General features: G+C 67.0%; 1 protein-coding gene across 9 annotated transcripts in view; it reads right to left on the reverse strand.

Annotated features, from left to right (window-relative positions):
• KCNT1 (potassium sodium-activated channel subfamily T member 1) overlaps positions 1-17,682 on the reverse strand; it is a 52,205-nt gene extending 34,523 nt beyond the window's left edge. For 4 of the 9 annotated variants that reach the window (XM_046023247.1, XM_046023246.1, XM_046023248.1 and 1 more), the window contains exon 1: positions 3,629-3,783. In XM_046023247.1, the coding sequence (XP_045879203.1) occupies positions 3,629-3,783 (155 nt within the window). Of the gene's footprint in view, positions 1-3,628; positions 3,784-17,531 lie in introns of those variants that run through there. The other 5 variants (XM_046023249.1, XM_046023253.1, XM_046023254.1 and 2 more) reach the window with 4 other exon arrangements.
• Between the last annotated feature and the right edge of the window lie 554 nt (positions 17,683-18,236).

Genomic DNA, 18,236 nt, shown 5'->3' on the forward strand with positions numbered 1-18,236 from the left:
ACTGCCCCAAGCCCCGAGCTGGGGTGACAGCTGTCCCAGGAGTCTGGCAGGGCCACGGCCATGGTGGTGGAGCCAGGAATTCACGGAGAGTGGGTGCGGGTCCCTGGGGAGTGGTGTGGAAGGTCGAGGTTCCTGGAGGAGGGGGGGGCGCACAGGAAGGGGAGGGGGCGAGTGCACCTGGGGGGAGGGGGCTCTGCCTGCTGCTGTTGGACAGAGACAGGCAGGCTTGGGGTCAGGGCAAACACGTGGGGCCCTGGGAAGAACAGCAGGAAAGCAGGACCACACTGGAACCCCGAGGACCCCCAGATGCGGTGGCGACGGCCGGGCTAGAGCACCCGGGCGGGCGTGCGGAGTGAACGGTGTTTCCTGCGGTCCTCGCTCCCCCTCCCTCCCCAGCCCCACGGATCACAGACGCTCCCAGGGTCCTGCATGTGGGGATGGGCCCTGCCCCTCCAGGCCCCTCCTCAGTGGTCAGAGACACAGCCGGACGGACAGAGTGCGTCCAGGGGCCGCTCAATGCCGCCCCCACGTGGGATGCTAACCCAGGCCGGGCGCCGGCTGCCACCTGTCCCGGCCCCGCCCCCGTCAAGCCCCGCCCACCAGGCCCACCTCCTGGCCCCGCCCCTACACCGCAGGCTCCGCCTCCCCCCGCGGGCCTGGGCGCGCAGCCCCTGGCGGGCAGCTGGACTTCCCTCTCTCCTCCCTGAACCCTGCCGGTCAGCCCGGCTCAGAGGGACCCCGCCCCTCCCCTGAACTACCCTCCCCTGAATTACCAGTGGCGGGGCACAGACAGCCGCGCGGCCAAGTGCACGACTCCTGCGCCCAGGCCCTCCTGCTCCCCCTCCTCCTTGGGGACCCCTCTTCCTCTCTTTCTGCCCTGGGGACACCCTGGCCTCCACCTGCCGCCTCACACCGGGCCTGATTTCCATTCTGGCCTCTGACCTTCTGCTCCTCCCCTCCCCTCAGGGCACCCACGCCCACAAGAGGGTCCCCGCTGGCCAGCCTGGCTCCTGCCCCTGGCGATCTCCTGGCTGTGCCTCCAGGTGCCCCAGACTCAGCCGTCCACGGGGCGCCCCTCACACCCCGCCCCACTCCCCACGACTCCCACAGCCCTGGACTCTCCCTCCTAGACCCGCAGCCCCTCCTTCTCACTGATGCTGCCCGCATGCCTTTCAGGCTGCCCAGCCCGGTGTCCCCTCCAAGGACACACCAGCGACCCCTCCTTTGGTGCAGAACCCAAATCCTGGTGGAGGGGGTTCCCAGTAATTGGGTCTATCATCTCCCGCCCTGTCTGTCCTTCCAGATCAGCATGCCTGACCTGCCATAGCACCTGGGAAGGACAAGGCCACCCAGTTCCGGGGTTGTTGGGGGCACAAGGGGGCCCCAGAGCAGCGCTGACCCCTGTGGAGGGCTCACTGGTCCCCTTGCTCAGAAGCTCTTGAATGACGGGCTGCATCACTCCAACCCCCAGATCCCAATTTCCAACCATTGTCCCCCTCCCACACCTGGCCTCACAAGGCATAGGGGAGGCAAGGGACAGAGGAAAAAGAGACCCATGAGCTTAGAGGCCAGGGAGCCTCAGCTGGGTGTGTGTGTGGGGAACCCATGCGGGCCCACAGCATCCCTGTGACTAGGGTGCACTGTGTTGGGACTGGGTGGGTGAGGGGCTTGGGCGTGGGACTGGGAGCAGGACTTCCCTGGGCCTCACTGCCTCCCCAGCACTGGTGAGGCATCCAGAAGGCTCTGGGCCACCCTGAGAAAGGCTCATGCTGCCGAGTGGCCCGGGGAGCTCTGGCCCTGGCTGGACCCGGCGGGCGGCCAGGCATGCAAATGAGACCAATTTCAGGAGCTGTGGCCCCTAGCTCCCTCTGACAAACGTCTCCGCACCCTGGACCCTCGGGGTGCCGGGTGCTCGGTCACATCTGAGTGCCTAAGGAGGCCTGCGAGTCCTCCTCCGCTCAGGAACCTGTTGTGGGTGCTCTCTGCCTCGTCCAGAATGAACCTCGTAGCATGTGTCTAACGTCTGGGGGCATCAGGCAGCCGGACTCCCGGCCCTCGGAAAGTGCCCTTTGCTCCACGCAAGGAGGCTGATATGGGCCCTACACTTCAGGGGCTGTGGGGACAGAATGAGTCCCCCACGTAAGCACGAGCACAGAACTGGGAGCAGGAGAGTGCGGGCATGGGAGAGGGCTTCCTGGAGGAGGCGGCCTTGCCATCTCAGCTCCCGTTCTGCACTGCAGGCTCGGACGCAGCCTGGGCAGGACCTGCCATCTCCACGTCCCTGCAGGAACAGGGACAGCAAGGGGAGCCAATCTCTTCCAAGGGCTGGGCTGGCAGTAACCAGAGCCTCCAGAATCACTGCCCCCCACGGTGTCCAAGAAGCGATGGAGGGGAGAGAGATCCGTCCTCAGGGCTTTGGCCAGCACTCGCTTCCTTCCCACCCAGGCTGCCCATTAGCTGCCCCCAAGCCTCTTAGACGCACTTCGCCTCATTCTTGACAGTCCGCTCCAGGGACTGGGAGTAGCCACTGGGCAGCTCCAAGGAGCCGGAAATGGGGTGTGAAGGCAGGGAGGGGCCGGGACAGCCTGCAGTCCGGTGGGAGGGGCAGGGGAGAGACTCCCGAGGCACCCCCGATTCTGCCATCTGCCAGGCCAACTCCCTGCCAACCTCCGCCCCGACCTTAATGAGGCCTGGCGCCCCCACCCCTGGGCTTCAGCCCTGGCTGCTGGCTCAGCCTGGAGGGCCCCTGCCGACCTCCTGGAGTCCCTCCCTGAAGACCAGCAGCCCGGGGAGCCCCCGCTCTCCTCACCCCGGCCCAGCCTGGTCCTCTCTGCCAGACACAGGATTCCGTGCCCACGATGTGTGCCTACACCAGGGCGGTCTGATTCATCTCTGTTCCTCCCGCAGCATCTAGAAGGGCTCCCTGCACACAGAAGGCTAAGTACTAGTGCAGTCCAAGCCTCAGTGTCCTCATCCGTGAGATGGGGATGCTGCGTGCCACCCGGCCGTGACATGGGGGAGCTGTGTGCCCCCCTGCCCTCAGAGGAGCCGGAGAAGGGACTGTGATGCCCCCTCCCCAGGAGAGCCCCCTCCCCAGGAAACAGGTCTCCTGCACCCTGGGGGCCACTAGCTCGGGGCACTCGTCCCCAGGGAACCCGAGACCTGACTATGTCCCAGCTCCAATCGGCTATGCAGACTTTGGCCAGGCCCCCAACCTCCCTGGGCCTCACGCTGCCCGCCTCTGGAGTGGGGATGAGGACGCTGGCCCTGCCTCCCGACAAGCGGCCGCTAGAACCAACAGGAGTGTGGGCTCAGTGGCCCAGGACAGGCAGGGTCCCCGAGCCACCTGGCGCTCTGTCCGGGTCCTCTCTTCCCTCTCCCCTCCAGTCTTACCTGCGGGCCCACCGTACCAGTTCCGAGAGCAGGAGGGAGTTGCGGGGGGAGGGGGGAACCACAGGCTCCGCGCGCCTGGGTGAGGGTTCCCAGCGGGGAACCCGGTCATCGCCCCCCTCCCCGGGGCTGCAGGCAACGCGGCAGGTGCAGCCCAGCGGAGCCCGTGCGAGATGCGAGCGGCAGAAGCAAAGCCCCTCCCGGCGGCTCGCGGGGGTCCCCAGGCGCGCGCCCCTACCTCTGGCCCACGTCGCTGCCCACGGAGCCCCCGCCGCGGGCCGGCAGCAGCGGGCTGAGGCCGTGCGGCTCCTCCGGCGCCGAGGCGCCGGCCGGGGCGCCCCCCGGGCCCGCCTTGCCCTCGGACGGCGAGCGCGGCAGCTTGGCCCGCGCCATCCTGCGGGAGCGCACGGGCGGGAGGCGGCGGGGGCGGCGCTCCCATCTCCGCGCCCCGCCCCGCGCTCCCCGCGCCGCCGCCGCAGTGGATCGGCCCGGCCGGGCGGGCGGGGGCGCAGAGAGGCGGGTGGGGGGCGGCCGGACCGCGGAGGAGTCCCGGCGGGAGGGGTCTCGGCGCCCAGGGGCCAGCGCCGCCGTGTAACGGAAGTAGTAGTAAGAATCACGACAGTCACGGCGGCGCTGGGGGAGGGGAGCAGTAGTGGCGCGGTGACAGCTGGTGGCTCTTGGCCACTCACCTCCGCAGGCGAGAGCGGCTGGAGCCCACGAGCTCGGTGCTCAGCCGTGTGCCCAAGTCCCAGGCGGCCTGTGGGGCCTGGGGACTCAGGTGGGGCTCTGGATGGCCCCCCCCAACCCATGCTGGCTCAGGTTGGGTGATCCCACCCCCGCCAGGTGGGACATGCCCGACCTGTCTGCCCATCCTCTCTCCATCCCACAGGGCCGCTGTCCGTGGGGGCACTCGCCAAGCAGGGCCCATATGCTAGGTTCTGCTTGGTGCCAGGCACAAGGGCCCTCCCTGCTTTGGACAAAGCAGCTGCTTCGTGGACGGCTCGGGTCACCCCGACGACTGGGTATAACCCGGGAGACAGCGCAAGCTTCAGTTTTGTTAAGTGGGGAGATGAGGCACGGAGGTCAGAGGTGGCTTCCCCAGGAGACGGAGGCAGGGAGAAACAGAGGAGCTGGCAGGTGAGGCGGCTTGGCCGGGGCAGCTGCCGGCAGGTGTGGGTGCTGGGGGCCGAGGCTCTGGCTGGAGCCCGCTGGGGGCAGGAGGTGCTGAGAAGCGCCGCTGAACTCAGCGGCCAGCGCTCCAGGCCTTCCTGACTTGCCTGAACCCTGACGCCCAGACCCGGGGCTCCAGCTTGCCTGGCTTCTGGAAGGGCTGTGGAAGGACGGTGGGCATCAGAACCCGCAGCCCCTGCCGGGCCCTCCCCAGATGTGGAGAGGCAGGAAGGTCCGGCACAGAGCCATTCGGGGTCTCGGCAGACCCCCAGCACCCCCCGGGCTGTACCCCCATCAGGAATCTGCCTTAAAGGAACAAGGTGTTGATGTGGGCAAAGCCCCACGCCTGCTCCTGCGGGGGAGGGGGCGAGGAGATGGCGGCCACTTGTCCCCCTTCCTGCGGGACGACACGCAGCGGCTGCCCCCGGTGAGTGCGGGGCTCTGGGCAATGACGTGGCTCCTTCAGTCAGTAAGGAGTGGGGTGGGTGGCGGGGGTGATCACGTGACCACCTGGGGGGAGGAAGCCGTGGGGCTCCTTGGGAGTCGTTTTCACCCACAGACAGGACATGGGCTCGTGGTCCCTGGGCCACGATGGCGTGGCGCCCACCTATATGCGCGCTGACCGCCAGCGCGCCCGTCCACCGCAGGGCAGCCCGCACATCGGGCCGGGGGCCGCGTCCGCCACGGCTGCCGTGCGTTCTCCCGTTCCTGGGTTTTGAGGACACTTGGTCCACACGTGGCGATGGCTTCCAAGGTTCGTGGTAAGGGGGACAAAGGACGGTTTTCCCAGCGTTATGCATGACGTGGCCTAACGGAAACCATCGGCTGATTGCAGGGACGGACCACCAGGCGACCGTCAGCCGCTCCGTCTGCAGTGGGTGGCGGGGGCCCTTCCAGCTGGCCCGCTGCAGCGCTTACGTAAGCTCTGATTTATTTGGAAGATGGTCATCCAGTTTACTGCACGGTCCCTGTTTCCTGTACGTGGAGGAGAGACCCCCGGGCGTGGGGCACTGAGTTCCCTGGCCACGGCACACCGCGAGCCGTGTCCCAAACTGCCCGCTCCCGCTGGGCTTGGACAAGCTCGAGCCCCGTGGCGGCGGCAGGGGGGCGGAAGCAAAGAGCCGTCTCCTTTTCCCAAGCACCACAAACACGGTTTTCCTCCTCTTGCTGGAGCAGCTCAGGAGCAGGGGTCGCTCTGCATCTTCTGTGCCCAGAGGGGCGGGGCCCGGCGGAGGGGGGAGCACAGGTGGCAGTCGCCAGGCTTCCGGAGGACTGGATGGCGGGGAACCCACCAGGGCTGCGGGAGTGGGTGGGCGGTGATGCCCGAGACAGGGAGGACAAGAGGAGAACACGGGGTGGCCTACCAGACCCACTCTGGGCATCCTTCGCGCGCCTGCCCGACACTGTCTCGTGGGGGACTGGGTGCCCACGCCTGGCACGCTGTGGGCGGCGGGGCTGGAGAGGGACCTGGGAGCAGGTGAGGCCTGCAGGTGGGACCTTACAGGTGTGCAGGCAGGGAAGAGGGCTGGCTCCAGAGCCTCGAGCCTAGGGAGAGGCAGAAGCTTCGCTAGAGGGGGCGCGGGATAACGGGAGTGGCAGGCAGAGCGTGGCTGGGGACCCCCAGGCGGGTGCCGGCCTCCACCCTCTGAAGCCAAACTGGGGTGTGGGGTCCTCGGCATCCTCACCCACAGCCCCACGTCGGGAGAGGGGACCTGGGGGTGTCCTGATGGCAGCACCATCGCAGGGCTGGGGCGGTGCCCGGGCTGCTCCCGGGGGCCAGGGAGTCCACGGAAAGATGCTCGACACCGCCAGTCACGAGGGCAGCGCGACTCAAACGAGAAGCCACCGCGCTCGCTGGGACGGCGGTGATCCACAGGCAGAAAGAAAAGGTGCTGGACAGACGCGGAGAACTGGGAACCGTGGGCGCGTCGCTGGGAACGTGAGAGGCCCCTGCGGCAGTGGGAGGGCCTGGAGCCTCCTCAGGATTCCCCTGTGAGCCGGCAGCTCCGCCCGGGCAGGAAGCCGGTCTCCGGGAGGCGGTGGCACACCGTCCGGGTCACTCACAAGAGCGGAACGTGGAAGCAGCCCAAGGGCCCAAAGACAGGAGGGCGAGACGTGGTCCGTCCGCAGCACGGAGCAGGACGCGGCCTCCGAGAGCAGGGAGTCCCGGCACCGGCTGCAGCGTGGCAGAGCCGGAGGGCTGGTGCGGGCAGAGGTCAGCCCGGCACCGCGGGACCAGCTCTGTGAGAGTGGAAACGCCGCGGGGAGCCGGACCCACAGACGAGGAGGGCGGGGCGCGGCTGTGGCCGAGGGAGGGGACAGTGTTTCACTGGGACGGTTTAGGCAGATGACACGTTCTGGGGAAGGCTGCCCCACAAGCATGTGCCCTGAACTGTGTCCCTAAACACACCTAGGATGGTAAGTTTTCTGTTATGCGTGCGGTCCGCCGTGACGAGACGCCGGGGGGGAGGCAGGGAGCTCGGCCGGAGGGGCTCCGCCGGGCCAGCAGGGACAGGTGAGCACCGGCACGGGCGAAGATTAAATCACGGCGGCGGGGTTTCCCGCCGCTGCCGGGACGACGCACCCCAAATGGAGTGGCTGAGAACAACACGAGTTTATCATCTCATCGTCCTGGGACCCCAGCTCCAAGCGGGGCAGGGCCGGTTCCCCCTGGAGGCTCTGGAGAGGGGTGTTCCTGCCGCTGCAGCTTCTCGGGGTCCTAGCCTCCTGCCGCTGACCTCTGCTTCGGTCTTCCACCTCCCTTCTCCGAGGAGCCTGTGACGCCACGGGGCCAGCAAAGATCCCCCGCATCGGAAGCCTCCATCTCACGACGTCCACGAAGGCCCTCTGGCCCGTGGTGGCGACATGCGCCAGGTGCCGGGAACTGGGGTGTGAGCGTTCTGGGGGCTCTGCTGCGCCTCTGCGGCCCCGCGGTGAACTCCCCGTGCCCACAAGGAGGGGCAGAGAAGCGGCCCTGTGGGGTCACAGCCCGGGGCTGCCAGGACACGCTGCCTTGCTCGGGAAACCGACGACGAGAGAGAAAGGACGGTGCGCGTTTTTCTGCCTTTCCGGCAGGAGTCCGGGTCAGGGTGCACGCCCAGCTCCGCTCCACGAAGGAGAAGCAGCCCCTGCAGAGGCGCGTGGTTGACACTTGGGGGCCAGACGCAGACGGGGCAGGCGGCAGGGCCCCGCGCGGATGCTCCTGGAGCTGCGGTCTGGGACGCACATGGGGTCCGTGCAGGGCAGCTGGGGGCTGTGCCAGCTCTAACCCAGCAGGGTACGGGGCCACGTGGCGACCACAGCGTCACCTAAAAAGCCCTTCCTGTTCAGTCCACGGGGCCTTCGGACCCAAGAGCCAGCGTGTGAGGAAACTGGAGGCGGAGGGAAGGGCAGTCGCACGCAGGTGGACAGCGGGTGGCCCCACAGGAAGGAGGCCTCACGCATCGGCTGTCTCTGCTGCGTGACCAGTCGCCACCGGCTTCGCCGCTGCAGGCAATGCCTCACCCCTGCCGGTGCTGCAGGGTGGGTCCGGGCGCTGCCTGGCTCGGTCTGTCCTGGGGGCTCGTGAGGCTGCGGCCGCCACCGCGGGGCTGGGCTCTCTCGCCCGCAGCTCCTCCAGACCCCGGGGGCTGGCGGGCGGCCGGGCCCCTGGTCCCTCTGGCTGCCACCCTCCCTTCCCCAGGCTGCCTCCTTCCTTGGCTTGCGCCCCCCGCCCTGGAGCGCCAGGCACTGGGGCACCCGTGGCTCAAACCGCCGGCTCGTCCACGTCCCGCCAGAGACGACGTCCGCTTTCCGTGCGCTCGTGCGACGGGGCCAGGCCCCCCAGAGGATATCCTTCTGGTCAGCTCAGAGGTCGCGCTGAGCCTTCTCCCTCTGCCTGCCTCCCAGCTGCCCATCGTGTAGGTGCAGAGCCCCCTCGACGACCTCGTGGGCACCTCGTGACCCTACTTCCACTCAAGGTCCCCTTCTGAGGCCCCGGGGTGGGGGGTTGGAACGCCAACACGTGACTTTAGAAGGTTCGGCCGCTGAACTGCGTTGTGTGCCGTGAACCCGGGTGTGGCCTCCCGTCACATTCACGGTCCTGGGCAGCCATGGAGATCTTGGGGGGGCCGCCCCGAGTGGGAGCTGTTCGGAATCACGAGGAGTCCAAGGATCCTAATAACCAGACAGCACACAGGACTCCTGGTCTGAGCAAAGCAGCCGCGAGGGGTGAGCTCCCCCCTGGGCAGCTGCTGCCGCTCCCCTCCCTGGGCCCCCGGCCCCCGCTCCCCTCCACGCCCTCCACCAGTCCCTGAGCACCACCAGAGGCTCCCCAGCACATGGCGTGAGTCTCGGGGAGTCCCCTGTACACGCCACTGGGAACGTGCTGCCACGAGACAGTGGCTTCCCAGCGTGGGGCTGGCCCGCAGGCCTGGGCACACCCCAGACGGAAACGGGATGGTTTCTCCCGATGGCCACTCTCCCCCAATAATTCCGTGCATTCCAGTGCCCACGGCTGTCATAGCGGGGACCGTGCCCTCCCAGTTCTAAGCCCCAAAGTCCGCGGTCAGTTCCGCAGGGCTGTGACCCCTGGAAGCTGCCGTGTCCCTTGGCTTGGACCGTGCCCTGCTGATCCTTGCCTCCGTCCTCATTCGAGCTTGTCTCTGTAAAACTGCCCTCTGCCTCTCTCTCTTTTCAAATTGGGGTAAAACACACATAACAAAGTTTACCATTTTAACCTTCTTTGCCTCCTTCTAATGAGGACACTTGGGACAGCACTTTGGGAGAATTCTCTCCCCATCCTAAAATCCTTACTTCACTCCCTCCTGCAAAGTCCCTGCCATCTGAGGCCACATTCACAGGTTCCACGAATTAGGACGGGGACATCCTTGAAGGACTATCATTCAGCCGACCTGGGGGGTGCAGTCCTGGGCCCTGGCTGCTATCTTCCTGGGGCAGCTCCCACAGCCCGCCTGTGTGTCCCGCTCCCACCCAGCGGGTCCAGAGGAATGTGGCGGGGCTGGCTTGTGGGGGGTGCCACCGCTGTGGGGGGCACCGCCTGGCCATGGGGCCACATTTCCGCTCACAGGCATCAGAACCCCTGCCGGGCTCAGCTGGAGTTCTTGGCCACATTCCCCTCTGGAAGGAGACAGGGCTGGGGTCCTTCTCCCTGCTCCCAGGCCCTAGTTAATTGCTCTGAAAGGGCCTAGAACGAAGGACAAACCGGCCGGAGAGGCAGAGCAAGACAGAGAAGACACGGAGACGCGGAGACAGACAGTCAGCTGCTGGTTAGCGTGGGCGGGGCGGGGGGGGGCAGGGCAGGCCCCGCGGGGAGGGTCTGGGGGCGCGGGAGCTTTCCTGAGGTGAACTCACCTCAGTCTCTCGGCCCCGCGGGCGGAGGCAGGAGGAGGGCAGAGAAGGAGGCAAAGAAGGCCCACTAAGGCTGGAATGGGGCTGCGGAGGAGGGAGGGAGCCAGGACGTGGGCCCCCCAGGGGGTGAGGAGGCAGCTGGCTCACCTCCCAGAAGGGACTCCCACCCCTAGAAAAGACAAAGCCGCAGTGGGGGTTGGCCAGGGCCGTGCCAGGCTTGGGGGGGGTCTCCCTGCCCAGCACACAGCTGTGGAGAGGAGAGCCGGGACCTCTGCGTCTGTCCCCTCCTTCTCCCCCTGCGCACCTGCCCCAGGCCCCAGCCCCCTGCCTAGTACAGACACCTCCCCCGCCTCCTGCCTGCCCCTTGCTGCCCCAGGGAAGCTGCGTTCCCTGCCTGCCAAGGGGCCTCCTTCCTGGGCTCTAGCAAGGGTCAAGGTCACGAAGGTCGCAGGCCCCCTCAGCCCCTGAGCCCTGGAAGCCAGGAGCCATTGTTCCCACAGGCCAGGGGAGGCCCAGTGGGAGGGGCCTCTCTTTCTCCGCTGAAAAGCCCATTTTCCACGTCAGTGTAGGACCCGCTCCAGAAGACACCCCCCAAAAGGACGGGCCATCTTATTCCCAGACTCCATCCAACCTCCGTGGGCCAAGGGTCCCACGGACAAGGGCAGGAACCACCCTGCCGGCCCAGGCCCTCGCAGCCCCACGCCACAGGCTCCCTTAGTACCCAGACAAGGGGGAAGGTGCCGGGTCCCTGGCTTCGGAGCCCCCTACCCTGTGATAGCGGAGTCAGCATCCTGGGGGGCCACAAACTGGGGGCCCTAAGACAACAGGAACTCATCTTCTGCCGTTCCGAGGCCAGCAGTCCTTCTGGAAGCTCCAGGCGAGGGTCCTTCTCGTCTCTCCCAGCTCCCGGGGTCCCTCTCCCGGCTTGGGGCCACGTCCTCGCAGCCTCTGCCCTTGTCCTCTCTTCTCTAGGGACACTGGTCACGGGGCGCAGCACCCACCCTAACCTAGAATCGTCTCACCTTGAGAGCTTTACCTTGATCACAGCTGCGAAGGCCCTATTTCCAGAAAAGACCGTGTGCACAGGCTCGGCGTAAGCACGGGTTCTGGGGCTGGTGCGGGCTTGTTGCAAGCACCGTTAGGGTCTGGGTCTGGGGTACTCTCTGCGGCCCGCCCTTCCCGACGCTCTCCTAGTCAGCCTTGGAAACCCGGACAGGGCCCTTCGCTGCGTGCACGCCCAGCCTGGAGGGAACACAGGAGGCTCCACGCAGCCTCTCTCTCCAGTCTCTTCTGGGACGCCCTCGAAGCGTAAGGACTGTGAAGTCAAAGGAGAGCTTAACCCCGCGAAGGGAAGGGCCACCTGCCACCTGCCGTTTCTCTTGTAGCGTTAACTCCTCCGCCAAGCCGGCAACTTCGTATGCTGAAGCCGCAGCCCCCGGTGGGATGCTGTTGGGAGGCATCCCTGGGGGGTGATTAGGGTTCGCTAAGGTCCCAGCGCTCCCTCTGTCTCTCCACCACATGAAGACGCTACGAGAAGACGGCTGTAAACCGAGAAGGGGCCGTCAGCCGGACCCACTGTGCTGGCTCCGTGCTCTCGGACCTCCCGTTGCCAGAACTCTGAGACGTCAGTGTCTCTTGCTTCAGCTGCCCGGTCTAGGCCATTTTGTTACCGAGCCCTGCTGCCTCCCTGCTCCGTTCCGGATGCGTGCACGGCGCGACGGTCCCCCCACGACATGGCTACGGCGGTAAACGGCCATCACGGGGAGCCCAACAGGCGCTAACGGGAACTACAGTTTGAAACCAAAACCGATCGTGGTTTTGGAGCCCCTGGAGGATGCTGGTGCCCCTCACGGGGGGTCCATGCCACGCTTCACACTAATTTGGGAGGAAGCCAACCCTGAGTCGCGCACACGTGTCTCCCAGTGTGGGCTTAGAGCTGGCACAGCCCAGAGGCAGAATGGGGAGCACGGCTCCCGGGGGACACCCAAGTCCCCATCTTGGGGACTCTGAGACACATCCAGGGCCTGAGCAGGGGGGCCAGGACAGCTGGCACACGGACTGAGACCCCCCACACCCTCAGTGCCCAGAAGACAGAGCAGCGTGCCCAGTCCACAAACACACACAGGGCCAGAGCCCGGCTGACCCGTCTGGGCACACGTGGGCCTGTGCCCCTCCCACTCCTGTCCCTCCCTGTTGTCCCTTTACTCTCCGCCTGCCTGCTGCTCACCTTCTCAGGCTGGGGGACCCCAGTCCCCAGAATCCCCACTTCGAGGAAGGCACGACCTGCCCCCAGGAGCTCGGCCTCCGCAGGGGTCACCGCCCTTCTCTCTACCTCCCCCCACCACTCAGGCCCTTGTTCCCTGTGGGGGACCCCAGGTGACACGGGGAACAGAATCACACAGCCCTGGCCCACTCACAGTGCAGCGGGGCAGGCGCAGGTGATGAGCCTTGGGCCGGGAAGGTGAGTGGGAAAAATCACCAATTTTACTCCCTTAAAGGTCCTTAAGCTCGAGGAACGGGCCAGAACCCGGCCCCACCACAGGATCTTCCTGGGCTGGATCGCGAAGCAGTGCCGTAGCGAGCCTCAGACGCCCGCGTCCCTGGAGCAGCCTTGCGGTATCCAGCTCAGCGCCCGGGGCCACACGCCAGCGCCCGGGGCCATGCCCCAACGGCGAAGCCAGAACCTGCCCAGACTGTGCGTGGGGCAGCGGGCTTTGGGGCTCAGGTGGGATAGAGGTACGGCGGGCAGCTGGGGGCACCAGAATTTCGGGTCAGAGCCCGGGAGTGAGGGAGAGTACTGGGAGTCTGTCGGAGAGGCCGGTGGGCAGCAGGCAGGTGCCCGTGGGCAGGAACAGCCGCTCCCGGGGGTGATGGGCTCTGCACGGGTGGCTGAGCTGGTTGAATGGAGTCTCTGGGGGGAGCTGAGGGGTTTGGCTTTAGCCCCATGTCCCCCCTGCCCGGGCCCATCCAGTCCTACTGTGCAGGTCCTGAAGGTGGCAAGAATCCTCCAGCCCCGCTGGGCCCCGCCAGCCTGGGCCCTGGCCGTTTCCCCGGCCGGCGAGTCCTCCGAGGCCTGCGTATTTGCAATGAACCTGGGCCGCCAGCTGGGGCAGGGCCAGGAGCAGGCGCTGGGGCAGAGCCAGGAGCAGGCGCTGGGGCAGAGCGGGGGTCCCACCTCGTCCCACCCTGACTATGGAGCCACCAGCCCAGCCCTGCCATGAGCCACGGCACCGAACAGGAGGTAGGCCCCCAGGAGGTCCGAGCCCCGCAGCCCCACGCAGGAAGGAGCCAGCGAAGCAGCGGGCTCCTCTGGTGCCCAGACAGCCGCCCCTTCAGCCTGGCCGGTGTGGGCGGGGGCATGTCCGTGGTCTCTGGTCCCCCTCCACTGTGACAGGGTCCTCTGTGTTCATTCTCCGCAGGGAACCTCCATGTGCAAAATGCGGGCTGGCCTGCTGTCCCCATGGCCCCCCTCACAGCCCCAATCTTCCCCGGACCCCCTCCAGAGCAGAGATCCCGGCGGCGCTCGCCCTCCTGGGCTCTCGGGAGGGTCCTGGGTCCTGTGCCGGTGAGCAGGGACAGTGTCCCGCTCTGAAGCCTGTGCATCTGCTGGAGCCCCGGGGGGAGGAAGAGAGGGGGGAAGAGGGGGGGAAGGGCCCTGGGGCGGGAGCAGCCTGGGGCGGTTCTGACCGGGCCACACTGAAATCCGCCTGCGCTGGTGGCCTCTCCTGTGGGGCTCGGCAATGTCCACTCACTAACGGTTACAGCTGAGTGGCCCTGAGGGCAGCTGCTCCCGATCCCCCCTGCTGCAGGGGCCTGAGCCCCTTCTGCTCAGCCGAGGGGAGGGGGCGCGCCTCCCGCAGGGACCCCAGGCCTGCCTGCTCCTCCCCGCACCCAAAACCTGGGTTTGAGGGTCCCCAGTGGACCAAGAGCTGGGGAGTCCTTGCCCCGGGAGCCCCGCTGTCAATCACCCTGCTGCAGGGCGGCCAGGGGTCTGCGCTCGAGCCCCCGCACCGCACCCCAGGCTCCAGCAGCGCAGGACTGCCTGTGTTCCCACTTCCCGGCTTGTTGTGTGGATAATATTTGGCATTGCTCGACTCCAGAGAAGCAAGTCCGGCTCCCGCCTCTGTTGTCAGAGGAGCACAGACCCACAGCCCAGTGGGGTCCCCTGGAGTCCTGGCCTCTTTGTCCTTCCTGCGGCAGCCTGGTGCCCCCCTAATCCCCAGGGCCCCCAAGGGCACTGATCCCTGGATGCTTCTCAGGGTCCGTCCGCCCTCCGCTCAGATGCCAGGGGGAGGGGGCGGGCGCCGGTGCTGACTCTGCCTCCAGCTGCGCCCCCCACCCCGCGGGTGGGGTTCCGGCCCGGCAGGCAGCTGTGGAAAGCAGCTGGTCAGGGACACGCAGGCCAGGAGGTGGCCACATGCCAGGCCCTTTGTCCTCACGTGTGGCTCTCCCCACCCCAGCCCTTTCCACAGTTCTCCTCGTGGGGGACAAGGCGGTGGTGTCCCTGTGTCCCCCTGCACCTCAGGGGACAGAGCCCACCTGCATCTCCCCGAGCCTGGGGGTGGGCAGGGCGGAAAGCCTCCCGTCTGTGCTCCAGGACAGGAGGTGGAGAAACACTTACGATGACAAAAGCTGCCACCCACGTCGCTGTCTCATCACAGGGCTGTCTGCGGGGTGACGGGGACTGTCATCACCCCTTCCTGTGGCCCCCAGCTGTGACGCACTCAGATCCCTAAGTCTATCCCCCACGACCCTAGTGCCTCGCGCTCAGGTGTCCAGGCGCCCGGGAGGGTCAGCTCTGCTGCAGACCAGTGTGGGGGGGTGGGGAGCAGGAGGCGGAGTGGGGGGTCCCGAGCCCCAGGCCTTGCCTGGCCCGGGGCACTGCAGAGTCCTGCTCCCCAGGACCTCAAGACCTGGCCCTGCAGGCAGCGGAGAAGGCGGCCCGTGACCTCGGCTGCTCTCTGCAAGTTTTGTGAGTTCTGGCTCTGCCCTCCTCCCCCGCCCGGCTCCCCCCACCCCCCCAGGAGAGGCGACGCAGCCTCCTTGACCCACGTGGGCCGAGTCCCTCCCTCCCTCCAGGGCCATAGCATGTGAGGCGGCAGTGACTCACTGCTGGTGGCTTTATGTCTCCGGAGAGCAGGAAGCCCACAGCCCTGCCTGCCCACTCGCAGCCTGCCAAGAGTCAGGGCAGCAAATCGCAGCTCACCCCACAGAGCCTGCCCTGGGGCCTGGGGGCTGCAGGTGGAGGGCTGGGGGGAGGGAATGGCCTCCAGGGTAATGCAGGGTGGGGCCCGCCAGAGTCCCCAGCCTCGTGGTGCTGGGGGACAGCCTGCAGCCCCAGCACCCCATGCCAGGCCCCTGCCCCCGGAAACACCATGACAGGGTTTCTATACGTGCAGAAGGGGACCTGCCGGGCCGGGCAGAAGCCTGCCTCCATCCTCCACCTTGGGAATCAGTGATGGGGGAGGGCACATAGGCACTGAGGATGAGAAAGGGACAGAGGGAGAAACTCTAGGGGCCCATGTCACAGGCATCCAGGAAGTGGCCTCCAGCAGCCCGGCGTCCCTGGCGCCTCCTCCCTGAGCCAGGACTGTCAGCTCCGAGCCAGGCTGGGCCTCCCTGCTTGCGAGTCCTGACGGATGGGGGTCTCAGGTGATCTCAGCTGCCCCCACCCCCAAACACAATCCTGGCCCCAATAAGACCTAGGAGCATAGCCTGTGAGCATGAGGGGTCCTCGAGAGGGACAAGGCCACGCCTGAACCAACAAGTTTGAAAACAAAGCTCTTCTCACTGCGTTCCTGGCACAGTGGCGGGGGGGGGGGGGTGGTGGTGGTAGAGGAAAGATCCCTCCTCTAAGTCTCCACCTTGCCCATTCCTCAGTGCCCCCCAACACCCTGGGGGGTGGAACCCTGGGCAGCCAACACCGCACCTCCCAGGGTCCCCTCCGGTCCCCAAGCAAGCAGGGGTAGCATCGCCTGGAACCCGGCAGGACAGGTGCAAACCAGTGGCCCCCTCCCCACCCAGGAGCCCCGTGGACCCTCCAAGGGCCAGCCACATCCACCGAGGCCCTGTGCCTCCTCTCTGGGGCAAGCAGGGAGAAGACCTCTGCCATCCACTCCTGAAAGCAGAGGGATGTGTGGCTTAAATTATGCCAACCGCAGACACTGGCATTTACCGACGCAGCCAGAGGCCCCCGGCCTTCTCGGGGCGACAGACGCCATTCCTGCCCACGTTGGAAACATCTCTGGGGCTGCTGTTCTCAAGACTTAACGGAGTCCCAGGGAAGCAGGCGCCGCGGGGCTGGTGCTGCCCTAGGAAGATGCCCAGAATGCAGGTTCAACTCTGCGTTCCAGGAGGGCAGGAGAGCCCTGGCCACAGGCAGGGTCCTCCTGACCCCTCTGTCTCCCCAGAAAGGGATGTGAAACTTTCCCTGTGTGTGCTCTTGGGTGGGCTCATCATTACAACATTCAGTCCGACAAGAGGAACCAGGGATCAGGAAGCCCCCGTCTACTGAACTCTCGACCTTGACCGTGAGTGGGCAGGCGCGGTCAGCTCGGCTCTCCTCCCGATGGGAACGCAAGCAGACGTGCTGGGGTCCGGTGGGACGCTCTGCTTCCGGTGGTGGGCACAGTGGTCTTAAAATCCCTTTCCACACGCTTCGGCAGCTCCTCACGGTCCTTACCCACTGACCCTGTTCACAGATCTGACTTTTCCCAGGTCAGCTTCAGCAAACGCTCATCCCAGGGGCTCAGTCTGCGTCCAACCCTTCCAACCCGTGTGCGCTACGTGCTGACGCCAACGGCTGCACTGTGGGGGGACACTGGACCTCGCCCAGCTGGTCCCAGGCTGGGCGGGGAGGGACCTGCCGGTGCCCAGGGCCATGGAGGGCGGCTCGGCACACACAGCAAGGAGAGCCGGCTCCTTCCCCAGCCCTGCAGGCTCTGCCGCCGCCACCGCTGAGTCCCTGTGCTTGCAGTGAAGGCGGGTGGAAAAGCGCCTCCCTTGAGGCTGACGGAGCTTAAGCGCAGGGTGTTTACCCAAGACAGCTATTTGGGGAAAAGGCAGAGAAAAGCAACATTTCTTCCAGCTTCCTGCAGCCCTCCCGGTGTATGAATTACTCCTACCAGCTGGTTCTGCTGGTCTCTTACCGAAAGACTCATTCTGGTTTTCTCCAGCCAGGAAAATTGGAGGTGAGGGGCCGTGGCCACCCTCCCTAAGGGACCATGGCAGGAGCTTGAAAGAAGCTCCCTCAGCTAAGAATAAATGGCCCCAATCAGAGTCTGGAGGACATCAGCCTTCAGCCAGACTCCCGGGCTCCGCCGCCAGCTTGCTTCTGGCCCTGGCCTTGTCCCCCAAGTCAGCGGGGCTTGGAGTGGGGCAGGGGGCAGCACCCGCGCCCCCGGGGAGGCCAGGCGGGGGGCGGTCTTTGGGAGGACTCCCCAGCACAGAGCTCCCCGTCCCATCCCCCGGGCCCCCTCCAGAAGACGCGCGCCCCCTCGCCCAGCCCCCACCGAAACTTCCCCCGCCGGAAGCCCGGAAGCCCGGGAAAGTTGAAGGGCAGCGGGCGGCGCCGGCCTCAGCACCGCGGACAGCTCCGAGCGCGCGGCGACCCCCGCCCCTACCTGTCGTCGTTCTGGAAGGACGGGTCGCCCAGCAGCAGGTCCCGGAAGCGGTACCGTGGAGGCAAGGGCAGCACCTCCGTGTCCAGGTCGCTCATCCTGAAGCTGCCGGTGTCCGGGCGCTCGCCGTCCCCGCAGCTGCCGTCCCCGCCGCCCGGCTGCCTGCGGGCACACGCCAGCGCCCCCTCAGCCCGCGCCCGCGCCGCGCCCGCGCCCCCCAGGGCTCCGCCTCCCGCGGACCCCCGCCCGCGGGGCCAGCAGAGCCCTCCGCGGTCTGCGCCCCCAAGTACCCCACCCCACCCCCGCCTCCCGCAGACGTCCGCCCGCGGGGTCAGCGGGAGAGCCGCCCCGGCCCCGCATCCGCCCAAATACCCCCTCCACTGGTGTAGGTCGGCTTCACGCAGCCCCAACCTGCCCACCTGACCCCACCCCCGGCCCCTGCAGGGCCCTGCCCGCTGGGTCAGCCACGTACACCCCTCCCCCCTGCACCTCCTTCCCCTGTGAATCCGCGAATCCCCCTCTCCTCCCAAAGACCCCTGCCTGGTCAGCCCAGAGCAGCTCACTCTCACCCCACCTGCACCCCCAGACCCCTCCATCCCCAGCCGTGCCTTCTGCAGGCCCCTGTCACCCACACCAGCCAGCCCCCCCCCCCTACTCCACCCTACCCTACCCGCCAGGCCTGTGGCCACTGGAACGCACAGCACCTGC

Source organism: Meles meles, chromosome 11, assembly GCF_922984935.1.
Source record: "Meles meles chromosome 11, mMelMel3.1 paternal haplotype, whole genome shotgun sequence".
NCBI classification, from domain to species: Eukaryota; Metazoa; Chordata; class Mammalia; order Carnivora; family Mustelidae; genus Meles; species Meles meles.